A 20,336-nucleotide genomic window follows, 5' to 3' on the forward strand; every position below is an offset into this window, starting at 1 on the left:
TCGCTTGCATCACACGTCCTCTTCATAAGCGTCGTGGTATTTTTAGTGGGTGGTGGGGGAGGTCTTCAAATATGGCTGACGGGTCCTCTTTAAGATACGTATTGGGACGCGCACACAGTGTAGGAACCTGACGGGACAGCCAACCCTGGCAACTGTGAAAGGCTGGCTCCAATAAGAAAGTAGTATTGGCAACCTTGTTGCAAACGTGAGGAGACTGAGACCGAAGAAAAAAGGTGTCTGAGACGCGGCCGTTCCAGTAGTGGACGACAGACAGACGGTGCAGCAGACGTGGTGCGGTATGCGGTTCATTGGGGACTTGACGTGTCGCGGTGGAAGCCAGACTGCAGAACGCGCCGATGAAGCGCTGTTTCTTTAGTGCGCCGGATTTCCGAGCTGCGGTCGCACTGATGCGTTGGCGCCGGTGGTGCAGAAAACCCGGTGGTGAAAGTGTGGTGACTGTGTGTATTGTCTTGGCAATCGGCTGGAACGGTGCATGGGGGTACCGTGGGATTCCGCCTACGGTCCGCGTAGGTAAGTACATTGTATTCTATGTACCACGGGGACAAACTTGGCGATATGAAGCATCTCCATTTTTTTCTTTATCACATCACCATCATGAAGCATACTTCAGTGCAGCGAAGAGCACGAGACCGGAGAATCACGGGTGGCTGACATCATGTTGCTGATATCTGATTGACTGACAACGATACGGACTCGGAATCGGAGGGCACTTACGATTTCCTAAAACTCCCTATTTTTAGTAGACCAGAACGTGTTCACGATAACGGTTCCGAGAACATGATAAGCGAACCGGCTTACTCCTTTGAAGCTGATATGACATCACGCTGCGGATCTAGGATTTGACACCCTCCTTTACCGCATCGTTTTCGCCCAAGAAGGCTTGCAATCTACTCAGCCCTGCTCAGACTGTGAGACGTGTATAGAACCGCGTATAACACTCCCCTAGGCACCAAAAACATCCCGAATGACAACGTTCTCTCACAGCTGATTTAGTCGAAAACGCGAGGCGTACGCCCTCCTTTGACGCTCACGCAGCTACAATAGAGAGTTTTAGTGCATCGTACGCTATCGCTTTTGCGTACGTAAAGGATAGCGTTGGTGGTTCTGCGCACGCGCAAGATATAAAGAGAGCTTCGCGCATTGCGCAGAACCACCACGCTATCCCTTATATGTACGCAAAGGCAATAGCGTACGATGCACTAAAACTCTCTATTAATTGTCACAAAATGGCGTACGCCCCACGCTTTCCACAAATCAGCAGTGATAACCGTACCATCTTCTGCAATGGTTGGCCTTCAGTGGTGAAGTTTTACAAGTGCACAAGAAACGGTGCGCATGTGCTGTTGGATAAATGGTGAGCGCCCGTCACTGAACGTATGAAACGAGGGGGAAAGTTGATCGATTGAAAACACATTAGCCGACCTGTTGCCTTCCAGAGTGGTAGTAGCCGCAGTGACAACCTCTATTGCGATCAACAGTGAATGTCGACTGCGAGCATGTCACAGCGCCGGCTCTTCTGTATAAGCCTGCAGCTGCAGCTTCACACTGATGCTGAGCGCCGAAAAAAAGTGACCGTGGGACATGCTGCGGGCAACCACGTCGTTAGCAAAGTGGGGAGCCAAATATATGTTCGAAAAGAAAGACAAAGCGGCTATAGTGCGCTTGCCGGGGCAAGGAAAAATAACGAGGTGAACGTCAAAGAAGGTTATCGACAAGAAGAGCTCCAAGCTGACTCCACGGAGACTCCATGGAACGGAAACCCTCGTAGTTGGCGAGAGAACATGTGTGTGTTTCTGTCTGTAAACATGATAAAAGCGACATAACAAGTATACTATGGTTGTTATATGAATTTAGAAATGGACGCTGGTTACTATCAGCAATTCAGAAATATATGGTAATCTCTATGAGCAAGCCAAGCACGATATGTGCTAGATCTGTACGTTCGATTGAGGATAAGCTGATGCATGCAGTCAGAGGAGCATAATACGTATTTAAAAAAAACAATTCGCTTTCACGCAGGGAGGAGTTTCACGTTTGATAAGACGGCGTAGAAGCAGGCAAGCTGGTGGACGAAAATCCATTGGAGATGAAACCTGAGCTTGAGCGAACGGAGAGACAAAAGACAAACACCAACCAGCTCAACTGGTGGTTGTCTGGTGTAGTGTTTGCGACTTGGTGTTTCTCTTTTGGCCCTCCGTGTCGGCCAAGCTCAGACTTTTATCTTCAATGAGGTTCACGTCGGAGTACTGACTTATATATATGTTTATGCCTTCGCAAGGCCTTCGTCTTCTTGCGGAGTACTTGTGCTCCACCGGTCTGGTGACGGCTCTCGGAGAGCCCCATCATCATCCCCTCATCCTTTCCCAACGCGCAATAGGGCAGTGTATACCGCCTCAGCGGCGGTGAATCGCCCACCCCATCATCATCCAATGTTGGTGTGTGTGTGTGTTTTAATATTCTAAAGTCAACGATCTATCGAACGTAACGGCATGTATGGCTGTTCCGATACGCGATCGATAGGCTCAACACACCAACTATCAAGCAAAAACAACAGCAAACGTTATTTATGTATTTATTTATATTACATTAAAGGCCCCGGGGGGGGGGGGGCATTACACAACGGATTGGCTAACGTGGCTAGCACTGTAATTTGTACAAACAAAGAGCAATAGTACACACAAAGCACAGTTCATACACACACAAACACAGACAGAAAGTGATTATGAGGAAATAACAGCATTGTGAGGTGATCACCTAGAGGATAAGTACCGGAGAAGTGATGTTTTAAAGTGATCGGGATCAGTTATGAGGACAATATGTTCGGGAAGGAAGTTCCAGTCATTATTTGTCTTCGGGAGGAAAGATTTCTGAAAGGTTGTTGTACGATATAGTGTCGCTTTAACTTAAGTACATGATCGTGATGGTGATGAGATATATAGTCGGGTGTTACAAGGTGGCGCCCTCTGCTACTGATGTTGTTATATGTTTTGTGGAAAAGGGACATCCGGGCAGCGTTGGTTGGATAGAGGTTCAATGCCAACGACCGTCTTAAGTCCGGTGACACTTGAATGCCGGAAAATAATTGGATGTGATGAAACGTGTGGCTCTGTTTTGTACCGATTCTATGGTTCTAATTAAGTACTCTGGATGCGGGTCCCATATTGCGCTGAAACACCTCATCTCATTGTCATTCATGTAGTTGTTGTTAGGTCGCACAAATGTTAAATAGGAAATGCGTTTAACGTGAGGGGGTGCAAGAGCGAGGTGCTGAGGTACGTAGCCAAGACTCGTGTTGGAATCTGAAACACTATTTTCAGTGTGAACTGTGAAGTGGCCAGCTCATGTCAGGGAGAAAACGCAATCCTTTTCTTTTCGTCCCCTTTCATTCCCTTCTTTTCCTGTTTTTGTTTGGAATAGCAAGCCGACCTTCGTCTGGCTGACCTTCCTTCCTTTTCTTAATAAACATACCCCCCCCCCCCCCCCCAAGGATGAAAGATGGAACGATGAAGTCTTTGAGGCTTTGTATGCATTTGTTTGTGTTCCAGCCTCAGAACATCAATTCCCATGCAATCCAAGGCGCTTGTACGAGGGAGCACATGATAGTTGTGTTTCATTGAGCCAATACGATGAAGGAGCCCAAGCAGCACGCCAATATTGGACTCATATGGGTTGCCAATATTGGACCAATATGGGGAGTGCAACCAGGCTCCAATAGAACCAATATGGGCTGCCCATATTGGCAAGCCCATTTTGCTCCAATATTGCCAATATTTCTGTAATAACGCAACGGGGAGTCTGTGTGTAATAATAAAGCATTATTCTGTATATTAGTCACCACTGATAATGCTTTCTTTCTGATTTTTACTTTATTTTTGCAGCTCTAATTGATCCACGTTACACATGATCGCAAAAAATAAATAAATAAATAAATAAAAACACACGTCTTTGCCCAAAAAGAACGAAGAATAACCAGCCGCCGGCTCTAAAGCGAAACGCACCGCCTCGAAAATATTGTCGCCACCGGCGTGCCAGCTCGGAAGACCTCTCATTGGCTGCGCATTATATGTATAAATATTTGGATGCTCATTGGTCTAAAAAACTGGCGTCAGTTTCCTTCGCGCTGATTGGGCGAGAGTCATTTGAGTGAGGAGCGAGCATCCGAACGCGCGAACCGCTCAACGGAAGCAGTCGAACGGAGGAGAAAGAAGAACGACAGAGAAGACATCGCGTCTGTCCGGCCATGCGTGTTCTCTTGGACTGCAACCGTTGTGCACGCAGACGCTACGGGGTAGTTTGAGGGCCTTGAATGCTTTAGATTTAGATTGTGGCGAACTGCTAATGTGAGAACGGAATGGCACATCCACCCCATCATCACAACAGCGGGAAGACGAACATGACATGGAATCCGCCTGCACCTCCAAAGGACGCAGAAATCGTCAGAGAGGAAGTCTGCACTCTTTCCGACGTACTGCAGGTGAACGGTAAGACAAGTTTGATTACTTTTTTGTGACTGAAGGAAGTAATGCAGGTTTATCACGTTAAGTGTATTACGTACAGCATTTACGAGTCACTCGGTACGTTAGCGGCGTTTCATTGTGCAGTGCATTGCCGTAACTTGTACGTTTCTGATATGCCGCTAATCAAATTATGTGTGGTTATGCTAGTTGCCCCTCATGCGCGTCTCAGCCGTTCATTCACTGTGATCTACAAACATTCGTGACAAATGCCTTGGTGTTCAAATACGAAATCAAGATAGATTGCCTATCATAGCAGTGATTTTCGTGCAGAGTTACTGATCATCAATGTATTTTTTGTTTTGTTTTAGTTCTCCCGCAACCATCGGCAACAACGACGCACATAGCTCAGCATTGGCTTTTGAACGGCCCTTGGATGTCGAAGTACCTAAAGCTCCAGTGAAGCCTGTTACAAGACGTAAAAAGATATGTACTGTAGCTTTTTCGAGGCAGTTCCCGAGGACAAATAAAGTTGATTTGTCATACACCATTGCTTTTTGATTGTCTGCTTCGGGACAGCATGATCGTTGCTCTACAGCAAGACAACAAGCGCCGAAGACAAACGGACGAGTCTGGGGGGGTAGGGGGGACGAGAGGAGAGACAAAAAACCCGAGGAGAGAAGGGGAAGGAGGTTGGGAAAGGAGGTCGGTCTGCGCATGCGCACTGGGCCCCAGCTTTTTTCCCGCGCAGCAGCTCGGGGACGCTGTGAGTGGCTCCTCGAGATCACGTGGTTTGGGCGCCCGCCATTTTCCCTGGACCATTGCGTAAACGGCAGCTTCCGGCGGATGGAATAACGCTCGCGTTGCTGAAGGCCACAAGCAGTCCCACGGAACTGCCAATGCCAAACGTCCCTCAGAAGCCTTCGTTGGGATCACAATATTCTGCGAACTAAAAATTTTCAACCCGATCTGAGACTACAAAGGACCGAACACTTTCGTGACGGTGAGGGACATACGCCAGAGCAATTCACACTGCTTGCAGCAACTTGAAATCACCTAACTTTACAGAGTAGCAATCCCTTCCTATGAAACATTGTGTTTTTTACTTCACCTGCCGCAATTTCGTTATCAGTACAGCACCCACCAATATTTTAGCCCTATGAAACGTCCGTTCGGGCTGTCGCGCATGCGCATTAGTTGTAGGACGCGTGATTACGCTCAAACAACTCCAACTCGTTTGCTCTCAGTCGGCTCGACCGATTGGCATTGGCATCGCGAAGGAAGATGGCGGCGGCTTTCAAGACGTGGAATGTTGAGGTGTCGAATTCTAGCGAACTTTACGTTGGGAATGCCAAGTACGTTGACTGTTTCGAACAATGTGTATCATCTGCGGGAAGTTGTTGAATGTAACGATGTAGTGAATTGGGTATTTCACACGCTTCAACGTTCAATCTTGCCGTGCTGCTTGGGCATTTGTGCAACACGGCTACGTACCCTGTTCAGTCAATATGGGGTGTACGCGTGCAATATGGGGCCCATATTCCCAAGATTTTCCCAATATTGGCTCAAAGTGGGGAATATGGGGCCCATATTGCCCGAAAAAGACATGACTCTGCATTTTGTAGCATTTAGTGACATAAGCCATTTGCTGGACCATTCACACATTTTGTACAGGTGCTGGCCGGCATGAGCCCCATCTCATCATCGTATCTCTCTGTCTGTCTGTCGGTCTGTCTCTCTCTCTCTGTCTGTGTGTGTGTGTGTGTACAGATCATTTTAAAGAGTTTCTTGATGAGTGAGTGATGTAACCTGCCAGCATACCACACAATATCGTCTGCAAAAGTCGGACTCAGCTAGTAAGCGAAAGGGGTAAATCAGTGATGTAGATGAGAAACAAGAGTGGTCCAACTGCGGACCCCTGAGGTATTCCTGATTGGCGTGCCGACGCCCACTTCTGTGGGGCCAACAACGGCGAGCCGATCCAGCCATTAACCCCCCCCCCCCCCCCTGATGTAATGAGCGTAAAGTCAGACAGCGAATTATTGGCGTAGACAGACTGACGGCGGTTTGATAACAAATTACGTATCCAAACAAGAATTGCAGGGTCAACGCTTGGTGAAGTTAGTTTGGCCACCAACCGAGCATGGGGGACAGTATCGAAAGCCTTTGTAAAATCTAGAAATATCACATCTGTCCGCCCTCTAGAATCAAGACAACTTTCGATATCGTGCACGAATTCGACTAACTGTGTTTCACAAGCGTAACCTTTCCTGAAGCCATGCTGGAATTTGAAAAATAAATTAATGAACTCGAGGTGCTTAACGACGTGTGAGAAAACAAAGCAATGTGTTCCACCAGTTTGCAAGGAATGCTTGTTAGTGGTGATATTGGCCTGTAGTTAGATGGGTCAGAGGAATCACCACTTTTAAAGATTGGGATCACTTTAGCGTCACGCCAGTCATTAGGAACATCACCAGATTGCAAAGATTTGTTGAAAATGTGTGAAACAACATGGTTATTTGAACCGAATTTTTCAGCGTTCTGGGATTAATGTTGTCGAGCCACGGTGATGAGTTAAGTAGCTTCAAACCTTCAACAGCGCTGACAACACCGGCAGGAATAATCGAGATATCGGGCATTGCAGCATCACACGAAATATTAGATGGGGGAATGCCTGTACATTTTCAGTGACGAACACTGAAGAAAAATAACGATTCGGCACAGCAGGACATTGGATTGATGAGTTTCCAGAACTTTTTAGGGTTACTAGCAAGGATAGCTGGAAGAGTCGATTGGAAAACTGTGCGCTTTGCATTTTGCATTGCTAGCAAATATTGTCTGGAGGCAGCTTGGTATGTTTCCCAGGCAGCTGCGGTATTGGTCAATCGGGATTTACGAAATGCGCGTTTCTTTTTGTTATTCAGACGCTTCAGACAGCGGTTATACCAAGGGCCGTTTGAACAGAAGGAATTACTGTGATTCTTGGTACGTACCGTTCTACAAGATTGAGCAGAGTACTTTTAAACGCCAATCCAGTTAGCCTGAACAGAGAGTATGTGAAACACTTCGAAGAAAGCCTGAAGAAATGCGGGAAGCTCCCTATTTATTGCCAGGTAGTCACCTTTGTTGTAGTCTCTTTTTTTCAATACGACGGCGTATTTCCTGAGCATACGGGATGTTTATGGAGGTATGTACGAATCTGCGGTCGCTCGGCCCGTCGGTAAGCGATACTGTAGAGAATAAACCTGGCGATGTCGTCAGCACGCGATCAAGTACACTTTGACAGGATCCATAGATTCGTTCCGGCTCGGTAATTAATTGTTGGAAGTCAAATGCCATACACAAATTTCAAAGCTCCAAACATTCAGTATTGGAGGCTCTATGGGATGGTAAGCATCACTCCAATCGATGTGTGGGTAATTAAAGTCGTTGAATATAGCAACAACAAGAATAAATGATGGAAACGTTTTGATGGCATGGGATGTTTCTCCGTGATAGCCACAGGACCTTACTCCAATTCAAAGAGGTTAGTATGAGAGTGTGAATTAATAGAGAGCACGAATGGGGGTGGAAGCGAATACATGTCTGAGTTCCGTTTAGAGCTCTTCGAGGAGGCCAGTAGCTTGCACGAAAGCAAAAAGGGAGCGAAGAGCCCGGCACTGATGCAAGGGGATCTCCATTTGCCAAGGCCTTTGGACAAGCTGAATTGGTCTGTGGTCAAGGAGATCAATTTGGCGTCAAAGCCCCCATCGTTCACACGTCTACCGGCCGTAGTCCTCGATCATATGGGGAATCGTAGCTGGGGTGTGGTAAGCTGGGCACAGCGCCGTGTTACTGTAACCCAGCTTAACCCGGAACACAGGGGTAAAGGCAACGTTGGGTCGTATACACTGCAGAAGTGGCGTAAAGCTGCGAGGGAAGCCGCCTTGCATCGTAAATGATAATGGTGGGTCCTGTTGTAGAGGTCCTCGAATTTTTCGGGGGCGTGGACGTTGCTTTGGTATAATTTAATTTCTTTATTAATATAGTCGCTTAATGAACAATAACTAAGTTCATTACATTAATTTGACTAGTGTAATGAGTCAAGATTCTATGTCATTCCTCTAAATTACCCGGTGCATAGCAACCGAACGGGTGACAGCAACTATGAAAAACACTGTCAGGTTATGGTGAAGCTTTAAATTCCCATAAGGAATCTTTAAAAGATTCCAGATACCTCATGAAGTTGACTGAAGGAAATGAACCACCTACTGAAGGAAAAGGAACCACGTGTTCGGAAATGAGGTCAACCGATGTCGACTACTTCAAGAAATAATAACCAAGATCGTCGTCTCGAAAAATCAAAAGCAAAATTTTGCTCACCACGTTGCGCCTCTTGCCAGGAAATAAGAAGTTGAAATGTTCGAAATATGTTCGGATCTCGGTATCGCCACATCCGAGAGATAGGAAAGGAATTCGACGTGGGTGTAGTGTGGGAGGAAGGAAAAGAACGTTGATCGAAATTTAAAAAAAAAAAAAGTTTTCGGCAGCGTACTTGCTGTCTAAATTCTTGATACCAGTATCTGACAGTGTGTGCTGGTGTTAGTACAGATTTACGTGACTCGACGCTAGATGACATGACATCTTCCCTCTGACGGAATACCGTTGCTGTGGTGACAGAGAAGAGGCGTGGGGTTGTGGTTGGGATGAAGGTGTGAATGCCTAGAGTATGAGGGCTTGCGAGTGGAGTACAGTGGGAATTGTAAGGGGTAGATAGGGAATAGGGAAGGTTTATGTCGTCCATGTTTTTCACGGAGCCAAAACGGACCCACTGGAACCTACGGGGCTTGATTGGTTTTAGTTTTGAAGCAAACGGACGAAAAGTTTGGTAGTGTGAAATAGGTCTTTGCGCGTAACCTTACAACACTTACCTAATGACAAAGACTGTGATTAGTACGTTCGATCTAGCATTCGTTTCACGTGAGTACAAGTGTATGGGGAAGGCATTATGAGGAAGCGGTTACTTCCAATGGGAGGTGTTTGTACTTCCAATGCAAGGTGTTTGTGCGGTCTTCTTTCCAGAGACTAGAGTTGTACGTAACTCGTTCCTTTTTTTTTTTTTTTTTTTTTTTGTTAACGAAGTATAACGACTAAGTACCTTTGTCAAAAATTTTAACTAATGACATATTCAGTTACAAAAAATCTGTAACTCTTCTTCTTGTTCTCATTTGTTATGAGTAAAGAGTTGTTAGCTATAATCCAAGGCTTGCTACTATTCGAAAAAAAGAAACTAGTTACCTCGTTAACTCGTTCTTTTCTTCGTTTAACTCGTTAACTTGTTTATCTCGTTCGTTAACTCGTTTAACTCGTTAACTTGTTTATCTCGTTCGTTAACTCGTTACCCACGTTACTCGTTCTTTTCGTCCTTTAACTCGTTAACTCGTTAGCTACGGTACTCGTTCTTTTCTTTGTTTAACTCGTGAACTCGTTTAACTCTTATCTCGTTCGTTAACTCGTTAACTCGATAACTCGTTACCCACCTTACTCGTTCTGTTCTTCGGTTACACTTGGCTTCAGCATGGACGACATTGTCAATTAGCCTGTGGAAGTTCCGTAGGCTTCTAACACGTGGTGACTATTGCCAATATTGGACCGATATTGGGCCAATATGTTGTGCTGCTTGGGGACCTGGATGTTCAGCTCCTGGTAGCCTCTAATCGACAGTCATTCTTTTCATGAGTCCTAGATGAACGACATGATGAATACCGCGACGCCGTGCGGTGGTGTCATCGACGTGTAAAGCATTCTTGGAAAAACCGAAAAGGACCCTGATATTTTCTCTGTCGTCTCACAGCTACTGTCCATGGACAAAGTAGCCACTAAACTCGACTACACTCGAGTCTTGGGGTGACACTGCGCGTAGGTGGGCACTTGCCATAAAGGTTCTCACAAGGAAACTTGTCAAAATAACTGATGCTCATTTCAAGTACCATATTGTTGAGCGCGGATTCCCCATATGTAAAGTGTCCGACCGAATGAAACACGTGCCAATTTTTTCATTTTGACATGTTAACCGTAGCTCTGTGATACCATGGTCACGTAAGAGTAACCCGTTACCGTGGGGTAACGGGAACGCGTTAACTTTGGTTCGGTAACGGGTAACGTATTTAGTTCCTTTTTTTGTGTGTGTGTGGTAGCAAGTAACGGTGTGTAGTTCTTTTTTTCTTCTTTTTTTTTTTTTAGTAATGTGTAAAAGTCTGCCAGACACCAATATGGTGCATGCACTGTGACAGACCACGTGATATGTATGACACGTAACCGCGTTTGCCGTTTTCTTTCTCGTTTCTTTATGCATTTATTATCACTTTATTTGCTTCTTTTCACCTGTATTTGAATTTGAGTGGCCGTTCCATTTTCATGGCCGCCGGACTCTCAATCTTATACTTCCAACAAAAGCAAGCACTTCAATTTTTGGAGTAGAGACGTTAAGCACGTACCTATACTCCAAAGCTCTCCAACTTTTCTACTCCAAGCTTTCAGACGTCCGCCCGGAAGCTTGTCAAATTAAACTATATTTATGCTTCTAACCGTTCCATTTATTTTTCGTGGCTGTTCCTTCGTGGACTTGACATTGTTTTAATTTTTCTTTTTTTGCTTCACTTTTCACTAGAGACGACTTCAGAAAATTCTGCAGAGCAAACCGCTGCTTCGAACTGAGGCAACGTATTTGTTAGACAGAACAATCTTCAAACTGTTTTCCTCCTTTTTTTTCTTCAATGTCAATATGCTCCCAGGATGCGACGCGTACACAATGTGCACTGGAATTTCGTGAAATCCTCTACAGGCAGGGTTGCAATAATGGCATAAGCAAAATAATCATCATAATAAAAAAAGACAAGCAAAAGGAAAACTTATTTTTCAGACCAGAAAGTTGGGCTAGTTGGGTGTGTTGTGTTTTCGCTCTTCGTCTCCCGCATTGTATGACAGCAGTTGACAGAAAAGGTCACCGAACGTCGGTGGCGGGATCGGTAGGGCGGTCATGTTGACCGGGCCCGATGCTGAACGGAACGTACCGTTCGTTAGCGTTATTATTTAAAACTGGCGCGCTCCAAACGCCACGTGAGTGCACGCGAAAACCGTTTCGGTAGGCTGAGATTTCAAAGAAACGAAACGATTGTTCATTGCGCGTGAGGTCGTGACGAATCATAGCGAAGTCGTGCATTTATCGTGCAGTACGGAATAACGAAAAGTTGAGCATCGAGGGCGAACTTTCTTTCGCTTTCTTAGAAGACAGCGGTATAAAAGACCGCTTCTAAATTCCGTCCCTCCCAATTATTATATTTTAACGCGTAAGAACTGGAGCTGCAGGCGCCCTTAGGGCAGCAACCTAGCTCCAATACACCACAATCCAGTTAAACTTATCTTATCTTCAACTTGTCGTTATTATCTTCAACATGTCGTCGCTAGTTAAATGCACCACTTTGGCCCGTGATTTGCCACGAGCTCTTGCGCGAGCCTATGAAAACGGCTTTGGGGCGCGCGAACTTTAAATTTAACGATAACGATCGCTGTGTGAAAGTTGAAGATCGAGGCCTTGTCGGGAGAATATCCTTGAGCGTGTGAAGCAAATCCTTCTAGAAGCAAAAGCGGACCTTTTCGTACACCTGGATACTGGTACGTTTCCTGTGCGCGCTAGGCTGCTAAGGCCGGGCTTTCTCGTGACATTCAGTAACTTCAACTGTGGTGGTGGTGGATGGTGAAAGCCCTCGCCGTTGTCGGCCTCACAGAGGTGGGCAACATCACCACTGACGCCCTGGGGGAATGTGCGTCCTGGGCCGACTTCTAAGGGAACTGTGCCGACATATGTCTGAAAACGTCTGAGGAAAACCCAGGAAAAACCCCAACTTCAACTTCAGGAAACTTCAACTGTGTATAGGTTGTGCCCAGAGGAGGACCCAATGGAGCATTCTTTCCTGTCATGCAAGGATACTTTTTTTTTTCTGCGACGTGTTCCACACTGCCTTCAACAAGATCTGCCTATGTATCAAGGGTGCCTACGATAATGGACCATTTCCATGTACGCGTCGCTCCTGGCGGCGAAATGACGAAACAACACCACGTGGGCTATAGCAGGATAACATTTGGTATGACCTGGTTAGAATGGTATGACCTGCTCCTGTGGAAACACACAACGCGTCGTGCATCCCAAAAAACCACACAGAACATTGTCAAGGCATATTCATAACATGCCATGCTTTCATGACAACGATCACGGCGATGCTCGTCAGTTTGACGCAACTACATTACAGGCATTGCGAGAAGGTTCAAAGCGCATATACCAACACCGGCAAAGAGAAAGAGGTTGGGGACGGAAAGCGTGACACGTGAGTTCTTCATTTTTCTTCGTGCACCTAACGCCACGAATCCAAAGCTCCCGCTACTTTCGGTGATGCATTTCCGGTGGGAAGCGAAAGAATGGTACACCGACAAGTGTTAATCGGCGTTGGTGAAACCGGGCCCTAACCATACACAGCGATGTCCCAAGAAAGAATGATCACATCACTATGGAATTCATCATCTTCTTCCTCTTCCATCTCAGAAGCTGGCCATTATCTTATATTATACCAAGGGAAATTAAGGGCATCGTTGTTCGCTAGTGTCCTCGTCGTCGTTTACAACATAAACGAAGCAAATTACTTGGGCATATCGTTCGACAAGCTAGAGATGCGTAAGCAGATTACATTCGTAACGTATTAGAAATGCAAGAAATAATAACAAATAACTGGAGGTAGGCCCCTTTTAAGGCGACCTCAATTCAGGCACGCAAGCATGCTATAAAGAGAGTAAAAATATGTACATTAATACGGAACCACTCGTACGAAACTGTCGTCAAATTCAATTGAGGCTGGAACTGACCGATCATCTAAAATAACCATCTTGATTCGTAGAGCTGTTGCGGAGCCGTGCATACTTACCATAAACCATTTAAAAGTTGGAAGCGATTTTAAAAGGTCCGCCAAAGGTATATCGGTTCATTACGTCTTATTTCGTGTGCCCTGAGTTGAACAGCCATACCTTGTGCGCGCGAAATGACCGGTAACCTGTAATTGGCCAACGTTTCTGATGTGGTGTAATGGCTGTGGGTCATTTGTGAAGATTACAGGCAAGCTACGAAAGAGTGCAAATGTTTTTAAGTCACAACCTGTACACGAGCGAATGAAAGTAAGGGAAGTAAATGTCTCATACTTGGCGCTAGGAGCGGCGGGCGTACAAGTGCACAGGAGTGAAAAAAAAAGGAAAGCAATTCCCTAAACGAGTGAGTGAGTGAGTGAAAAAGAAGAAAAATGGAGAAAATGGTAAAATGGGAGGAAATGGGCGAAATGAAAAACGATAGAGGACGTGCAGATTGAAAACGAACGTTAGGTGAATGCTAATGTGACTATTACCGTTTTGCACAATTTTTACTATGTGAAATAGTTGCCAGCAAACACTTCCCAAGTTCCCGTAAAAAATAATGCCGAAACCCAGAAACCCTACTTAAGTAAAGTGACCATATTCCTTGGACCCCACGGCGGGACATAGGGGTTAGGCGGCGTGCGGTCACTCAACAGATCACACTCTTTTTAACTTTTTTTCCGCCCACATCATGCGCCGTTTTCTGTTTGGCGGTTTACGTACTGCCTACCAAATACTTTGACTGCATTTCCTTTGGCATGCCTTCAGCGGACAACTTTCTCTCTCTCTCTCTCTCTCCCTCTTTCTACAACTCTACGCTGAACATGCACCCCTCGGATTCCTCATTGCCCTCAGCGCCGCGATGAATGATCGTTAAACCGAGTAAATGCTCCTACCGAGGCAGCTTTTGACAAAGTTTCGACGAGCGAAGTTTGCATTGGACGAGGTTTTGAGGATACGAATGGCTCGTTAACCATCGGGTATAGATCGAGGAAAGGCGGGAGTGGGCCACTTCAGTTGAAAGCGCTTGCACTGTTTAGCCGCCTCTTTTTACTAGCTGGGTTCATTGCAGCCAAAGCGGGACAAGACTCCATCGCATAGGCTGGCTCGTCGAACAGCGAGACTACCACCGTGAAGCACGACCTGTACCGTGTAAATCGAAACTGGTCAATGTTGAAACGGCGGGGATGGTAACGTTTTAGCTTGCCGTAGTGGTCCTCAGGGCTGTGGGAGCTCTCGAGGAGGACGCCATCTTGCGCGGGACCTAACAAACGGAGAAAACATACAGACATGCCGCGGTAGCTTCTGTGAAATATCTCGGTGATATATATATATATTTTAATTGGGGGTTTAAGTCGCGAGACAACTGAGATCATGGGCGACACCACAGCGGTCGGTCTGTGGATTGCTTTGGCCCACCTGAGGGTTCTTTAACGTGCGATGAAAGCTCATCACACGGCACCCCGTATTTAACGTCCCTTGCGGAAGACGGCGTGTCTGAGCAACTTGTACCCTGCCACCAAGTTGCTGGCGTCCTCGGCCGGGTTCGAACCCGCTATCTCGGGAGCAGAAGGCGAACACGCTACCGAATGAGCCACCGAGGCTGGTGTCTCGGCAATATAAGGCACAAACAAGTATGAGGACCCCCGCAGATATATGTTACGAAGTGATATTTATCATGAAGGGATTGACTGAGAGTCACGATGAATTCGTAAGCCCTGGGTCTGGAGTTGATCTGAAGGAGCAGTTGGGCCTGTTGGTACAAGTTCATATTGAAGCGACAGACAGATAAGAGGGTGGAGCACGAGATGATTCTCATCCTTGTCTCTTTGTCGTTTCAGTACCGGTTTGATGTGCCTTCTGGAGTCGTGGCATTAAACTGGCGGCAAGGTTACCTTGAGAATGAAAATAAACGTAGGACAGGCAAATACTTTGTGATTTAAGCGCTCAATATCATGTTTGTTGAACGGCTATTCTATATTTCGTCTCTTAAAGGGGCTTAATTTGGAAACTGAACAGAGTGTCTGTTGTTCCCGGCACCAATTTGAAGTATTGCTGGACATAAATGATGGGTTATCGTTGACGAATATTAAATGGCCAGGCGTTGAGGTGAATACCCGCTAAGTAAGCAGAAGGAAAAGTAGGCAACATTAACCCCTGCTGGCTGGTTGGTTATGATAAAAAGAGCAATAACCTCTATCTTCGACTCTGGAATAAAGTTTTTGTGCAAGTCAGGGTCTGTACGTCAGTACACGTTTATTGTAGAACGATACAATGGCCACCCGAACTGGGCGCGCGAGATCTTACACTTATCACGAGACTCGCAGAGCCTCTTCGTCGTTATAGCACATCTCCCCCTTTTAATGCACTCAGCTAACAAACCTGTCCCAGCCACACAAACACTCATTCAAATCCAACTTGAAGTCTTTTCACTGGCTTCACCACTCTGCCGCTGCGAGTAGTCATTCCTGTTGGGTTATGTGGGGGGTGGTCTCCCGGTTGGTGGTCGGAACTGTCAGACGAACCAGCTTGTGAGACTTCCCCAGACGACGACCTAGCGGAGACAACACGCTCAGGCCCAGGGGCTGTTCCTCCTTCGAGTTCCTGGGGACGAGAGTCGGGCGTGGGAGCTGCCAACGTCAGAAGGACCTTTTTGGGGGCAATCAGAGGACGGTGACGGTACAGGTATCAAGTGAAATCTGTTCCTACGGAGTACACCATCGTCCATCTGAATGTTGTAGGACGGAGGCGCTGCTGCTGGTGCCTGAACCACGCCACTTGATCGGGTGTCAGTTATCCATACCCTCTCGCCTTGCCGTAGGGGTGGTAAGGTTCGCACACCATGTCGCTGGTCATAGTTTCTTTTTTGCATTTCAATGCGACGCTCTTCCCATTGACGCAACTGATTCCCATCTGGTGTCTTTGGGCTTAACAGCGACGCGGCGGTAGGAAGCGACGTGCGAAGACTGCGACCCATAAGTAGCTCAGCCGGACTGAAACCATTTCCTAATGGCGTAGCGCGGTAGCTCTGAAGAGCTTTATACGCATCGTCCGACTTTTTGAGACTGAGCTTGATGACACGGACAGCGGCTTCCACGAAGCCGTTGCTTTGTGGAAAACGTGGACTAGAAGTCCTGTGTTCAAATGACCACTCTTTCGCGAATGTAGCAAAGTCACTGCCCACAAGTCTCCGAAATTGTGGTCCATTGTCGCTGATGAGTACTTCTGGCGTTCCGTGCCTGGCAAATATGGATTTCAGGTGATCGATGACCGCTGAACATGTTAAGTTGGTCAAAGGAGCCAGTTCCGGATATCTTGAATAATAATCCGTTACCAGCAGGAAGCCACTAAGGTAGAAAACATCGACCGCTACCTTCTGCCATGGGCGCTCTTGGAACGGCGAAGGCATCAAAGGCTCATGCCTATTGGTAGACTCCTGGACACAGCGCGAACATCTTAGAACATCATCCTCGATGTCCTTAGAAATTCCAGGCCACCAAACCGTCTGCCTGGCTCTTTCCCTGCACTTTGTGATCCCGGCATGCCCTTCATGGATCTTGTTGAGTATCTCTCTTCTCATGGCGACGGGGATAAGAATTCGGGACCCTTTCATGAGAAGTCCGTCGTCGAGAGAAAGGTTGAACCTCTCTTGCCAGTAGTTCTTACAGCTCGAGTCAACAAGTGCTTTGTCTGGCCAGCCTTGTTGAAGGTAATTCGAAAGCATCTGACACGAAGTGTCTTCGTATTGCGCCTTCTTGATTTGGGACAATCTCTGATCTGTCGCAGGAAAGTAGGTGACGATTCCCCTGACGTAAGCCGACAGCTCATCCTCCAACCCATTGTCTTCAATGTCCGGCAGCGGGCTTCGCGAGAGAACGTCGGCCGCTACTAGAGATTTTCCTGGGACATGAACCAAATCACAAGAGTGCCGCATCAGCTTCAGCTTCATCCTTTGTAGACGAGGGGTTATGTCGTCCAAAGGTTTGTTCATGAAGATTGGAATTAAGGGCTTGTGATCGGTCTCGATAGTGATGTGCATCCCCGTGATGTAATCCCGAAACTTATCGCATGCCCAAACAATGGCGAGTCCCTCCTTTTCTATCTGAGCATACTTCTTCTCCGTGTCCGTGGGACTTCGTGAAGCATATGCGACAGGTCGATACGTCCCATCAGGTTGCAACTGTCGAAGAATCGCCCCAAGTCCATATGACGAAGCATCAGCGGAAACAACTGTCTTTCTCCGGATCGAAGAAGACCAGAACCGGGCTTGTCGTTAGCAACGTCTTGACGGTCTTGAATGCTCGCTGTTGTGCTTCTGTCCAAACCCACTGCGACTTGGAACTTAATAAAGCGTTTAACGGGCTCACAACATCAGCCAGATGTGGAATAAACTTTCCGAGGTAGTTCACCATTCCAAGAAAAATTTTAGTTCCGTAAGAGACGTAGGAGGCTTCATGTCTTGAATGGCCTTCACTTTTGTGTCATCTGGATGGATTCCTTCTTGGTCGATGATATGACCCAAGAACTTTACTCGTTGAACACCGAAGACGCACTTGTCTTTGTTCAAGGTCACCCCATAGTCTTGCAATCGAGCGAGAACCTTGCGTACTCTGTCATCGTGCTCTTCTCTTGTCTTCGCGTGAACAAGGATGTCATCCATGTTGCAGACGACCCCATCTAAGCACGAGACGATACGAGCCATCTTCTTCTGAAAAAACTCGGGTGCTGATGATATCCCAAACGGTAACCTTGTGAACTTGAAACCAAAGGGAGTAATGAAGGTCGTAAGTAATTGCGACTCTTCGGTTAGCTGAAACTGCCAGTAGCCAGAATTCGCATCCAACTTTGAGAAGTACTTGGAGACGCCTATCTGAGCGATGACATGGTCTGTGACTGGCATAGGATGAAGTTCCCTTTCTACGAATTTGTTCAACGGGGTGTAGTCAACACAAATTCGGTAAGTTCCATTTGGCTTTTTCACAATTACCATGCCGCAGCACCATTCCGTAGGCTCATCTACCGGTACGATGACACCCTGTGCGACCATGTGGTCAATTTCCTTCTTTATCGTTTCCATGAGAGGAAGGGGTACTCTGCGCGGGGCTGAAAGCGCAAAGGGTACGGCGTATGGTTTCAAACGTACATGATAGGGTATCTTGACACAGCCTAGTCCTTGGAACAGCTTTGGGTATTCTCTTACAGGTTGAAGACTAGATTCCGTCGCCGATTCTATCGCCGTAACTTCGAAGAGTCTTTTCACAAGACCTAGGGCTTCGCTAGCTTCGCTAGACAATAGGGGTTCTTCTAGACCTCTAATTACAAAAACATCCGTGGACAGCTTCTTCAGCCGGTATTCGAGTTCAGCTTTTATTACGCCCAGGACTTGAAGCTTGCTCCGATTCGGCCCTTTCAGTATTCTGCTTGGCTTGTTTAACGGAATCGTCGATAAATATGTACGATATGTCTCCTCAGAGACTACAGTTACATCGGCTCCCGTGTCGACTTTAAAATCCAGCGTAGCTCCGCAAAGGTTTATTGGCGCTAGCCAACGCTTGGGCCCTTCGACGTTTATTGTGCCGAGAAACGCGGGTTCTTCTGAAACCACCCTGACTGCTGCAGCACTTAAACATACTCGGGAGTAATGCCCCATTTTGTTGCAGCTATTGCATTTTGCATTTCTTGCTGGGCAACTATCTCTGCGATGTATAGAACGACCACATTTCCGACAGAAATTCCCGCTTCGCGAGTTAGCAGAATGCCCTGTCCTTCCATTGTTGGTTGCAGATTTATGTGCGTGCCCAGCAGCGCTCTTCTGCACCAATAACTTGGAACTTTTGACTCGTTGAACCTTGTTTTCGGGACCTGGCTGCAACGACGCTTGTTGCTTCTTAACCGTTTCCGTCTGTCGAGCCATAGTCGTGGCTTTCTCCAGGGTAAGGTCAGGATTCAATTGCATCTTTTCTGAGAGAACTCTGTCTTTTACTCCAACAACAATTCTGTCCCGAATCAGCTCATCGCGTAGGGACCCAAACTTGCAATGTTCGGCAAGAGCATGCAGATCCGTTATGAACTCTTCGACGGGCTCTCCCTCTTTTTGAGAACGGGAGTTAAACTTTGCTCGTTCATAGGTGATATTGCGCTTGACCACAAAATGCTTGTCAGAAGCGGCTACAACGGTCTCGTAGTTCGTCATGTCAGCTTCGCTTAAGGTCAAAGACAACAGTACATCTTCGGCCTTATCTCCCATAACATATATATGAGGGCGTTGACTTGTTCTTCGTGAGGCTTTAAATTCAGCCCGCTGACCACGCGGTATCTTCCGAAGCGTCTGATCCACTTAGGCCATTCTTCAGGGCAACTAAAATTGAATTGCTCTGGGGGCTGACAATGCGTTAGGGCCACGGCAACCCCGGGGGTTGAACTCTGCCCCAAACTGGACTCTGGAGACAACATGGCGTTTGATCGGCAGAACGGAACTTCTACTCACGTCCTATAGTCGAGGCTTTCCCTGAGTATCCCACTTCTGACACCATGTGCAAGCCAGGGTCTGTACGTCAGTACACGTTTATTGTAGAACGATACAATGGCCACCCGAACTGGGCGCGCGAGATCTTCTTCTTCTTCTTCTTCTTCGTCTTTCTCCGCAGTGGCGCATAGCACGGGGCAATTGGCCACGGATCGTGACATGAGGGCCCATTGAGATCTTCTTCTTCTTCTTCTACCTCAGGGCAATGGCCGTTAGCCACTGAGGCCAGTGAGATCTTACACTTATCATGAGGCTCGCAGAGCCTCTTCGTCGTTATAGCACAGTTTTCACTCCCCAACGCTGTAAGAAATTATATTTAGAAAAGCGGCAGAAGCCATGATCACGCGAACTAAGTGCAAGCAGAGAGATCTAGAGCGCTGGAGAGGTTCCCAGATTGTCAA

At 46.8% G+C, this 20,336-nt stretch overlaps 1 protein-coding gene and 1 long non-coding RNA gene across 2 annotated transcripts in view; both read left to right on the forward strand.

The window, feature by feature from the left end:
* The first annotated feature begins 123 nt into the window (after positions 1-123).
* The window catches only part of LOC135401123 (glutamate receptor ionotropic, kainate 2-like), a 96,013-nt gene continuing 75,800 nt past the window's right edge, over positions 124-20,336 (forward strand). The window contains exon 1 of the mRNA XM_064633320.1: positions 124-531. Coding sequence (XP_064489390.1) covers positions 357-531 — 175 coding nt within the window. The 5' untranslated portion in view covers positions 124-356. The remainder of the gene's footprint in view (positions 532-20,336) is intronic.
* Positions 3,994-5,025, forward strand: LOC135399887 (uncharacterized). Its single transcript, XR_010424441.1, has 2 exons — positions 3,994-4,502; positions 4,847-5,025. It is a non-coding gene; the product is annotated as an uncharacterized LOC135399887 (long non-coding RNA).

This window comes from Ornithodoros turicata, chromosome 7 (genome assembly GCF_037126465.1).
Source record: "Ornithodoros turicata isolate Travis chromosome 7, ASM3712646v1, whole genome shotgun sequence".
Classification (NCBI taxonomy): Eukaryota; Metazoa; Arthropoda; class Arachnida; order Ixodida; family Argasidae; genus Ornithodoros; species Ornithodoros turicata.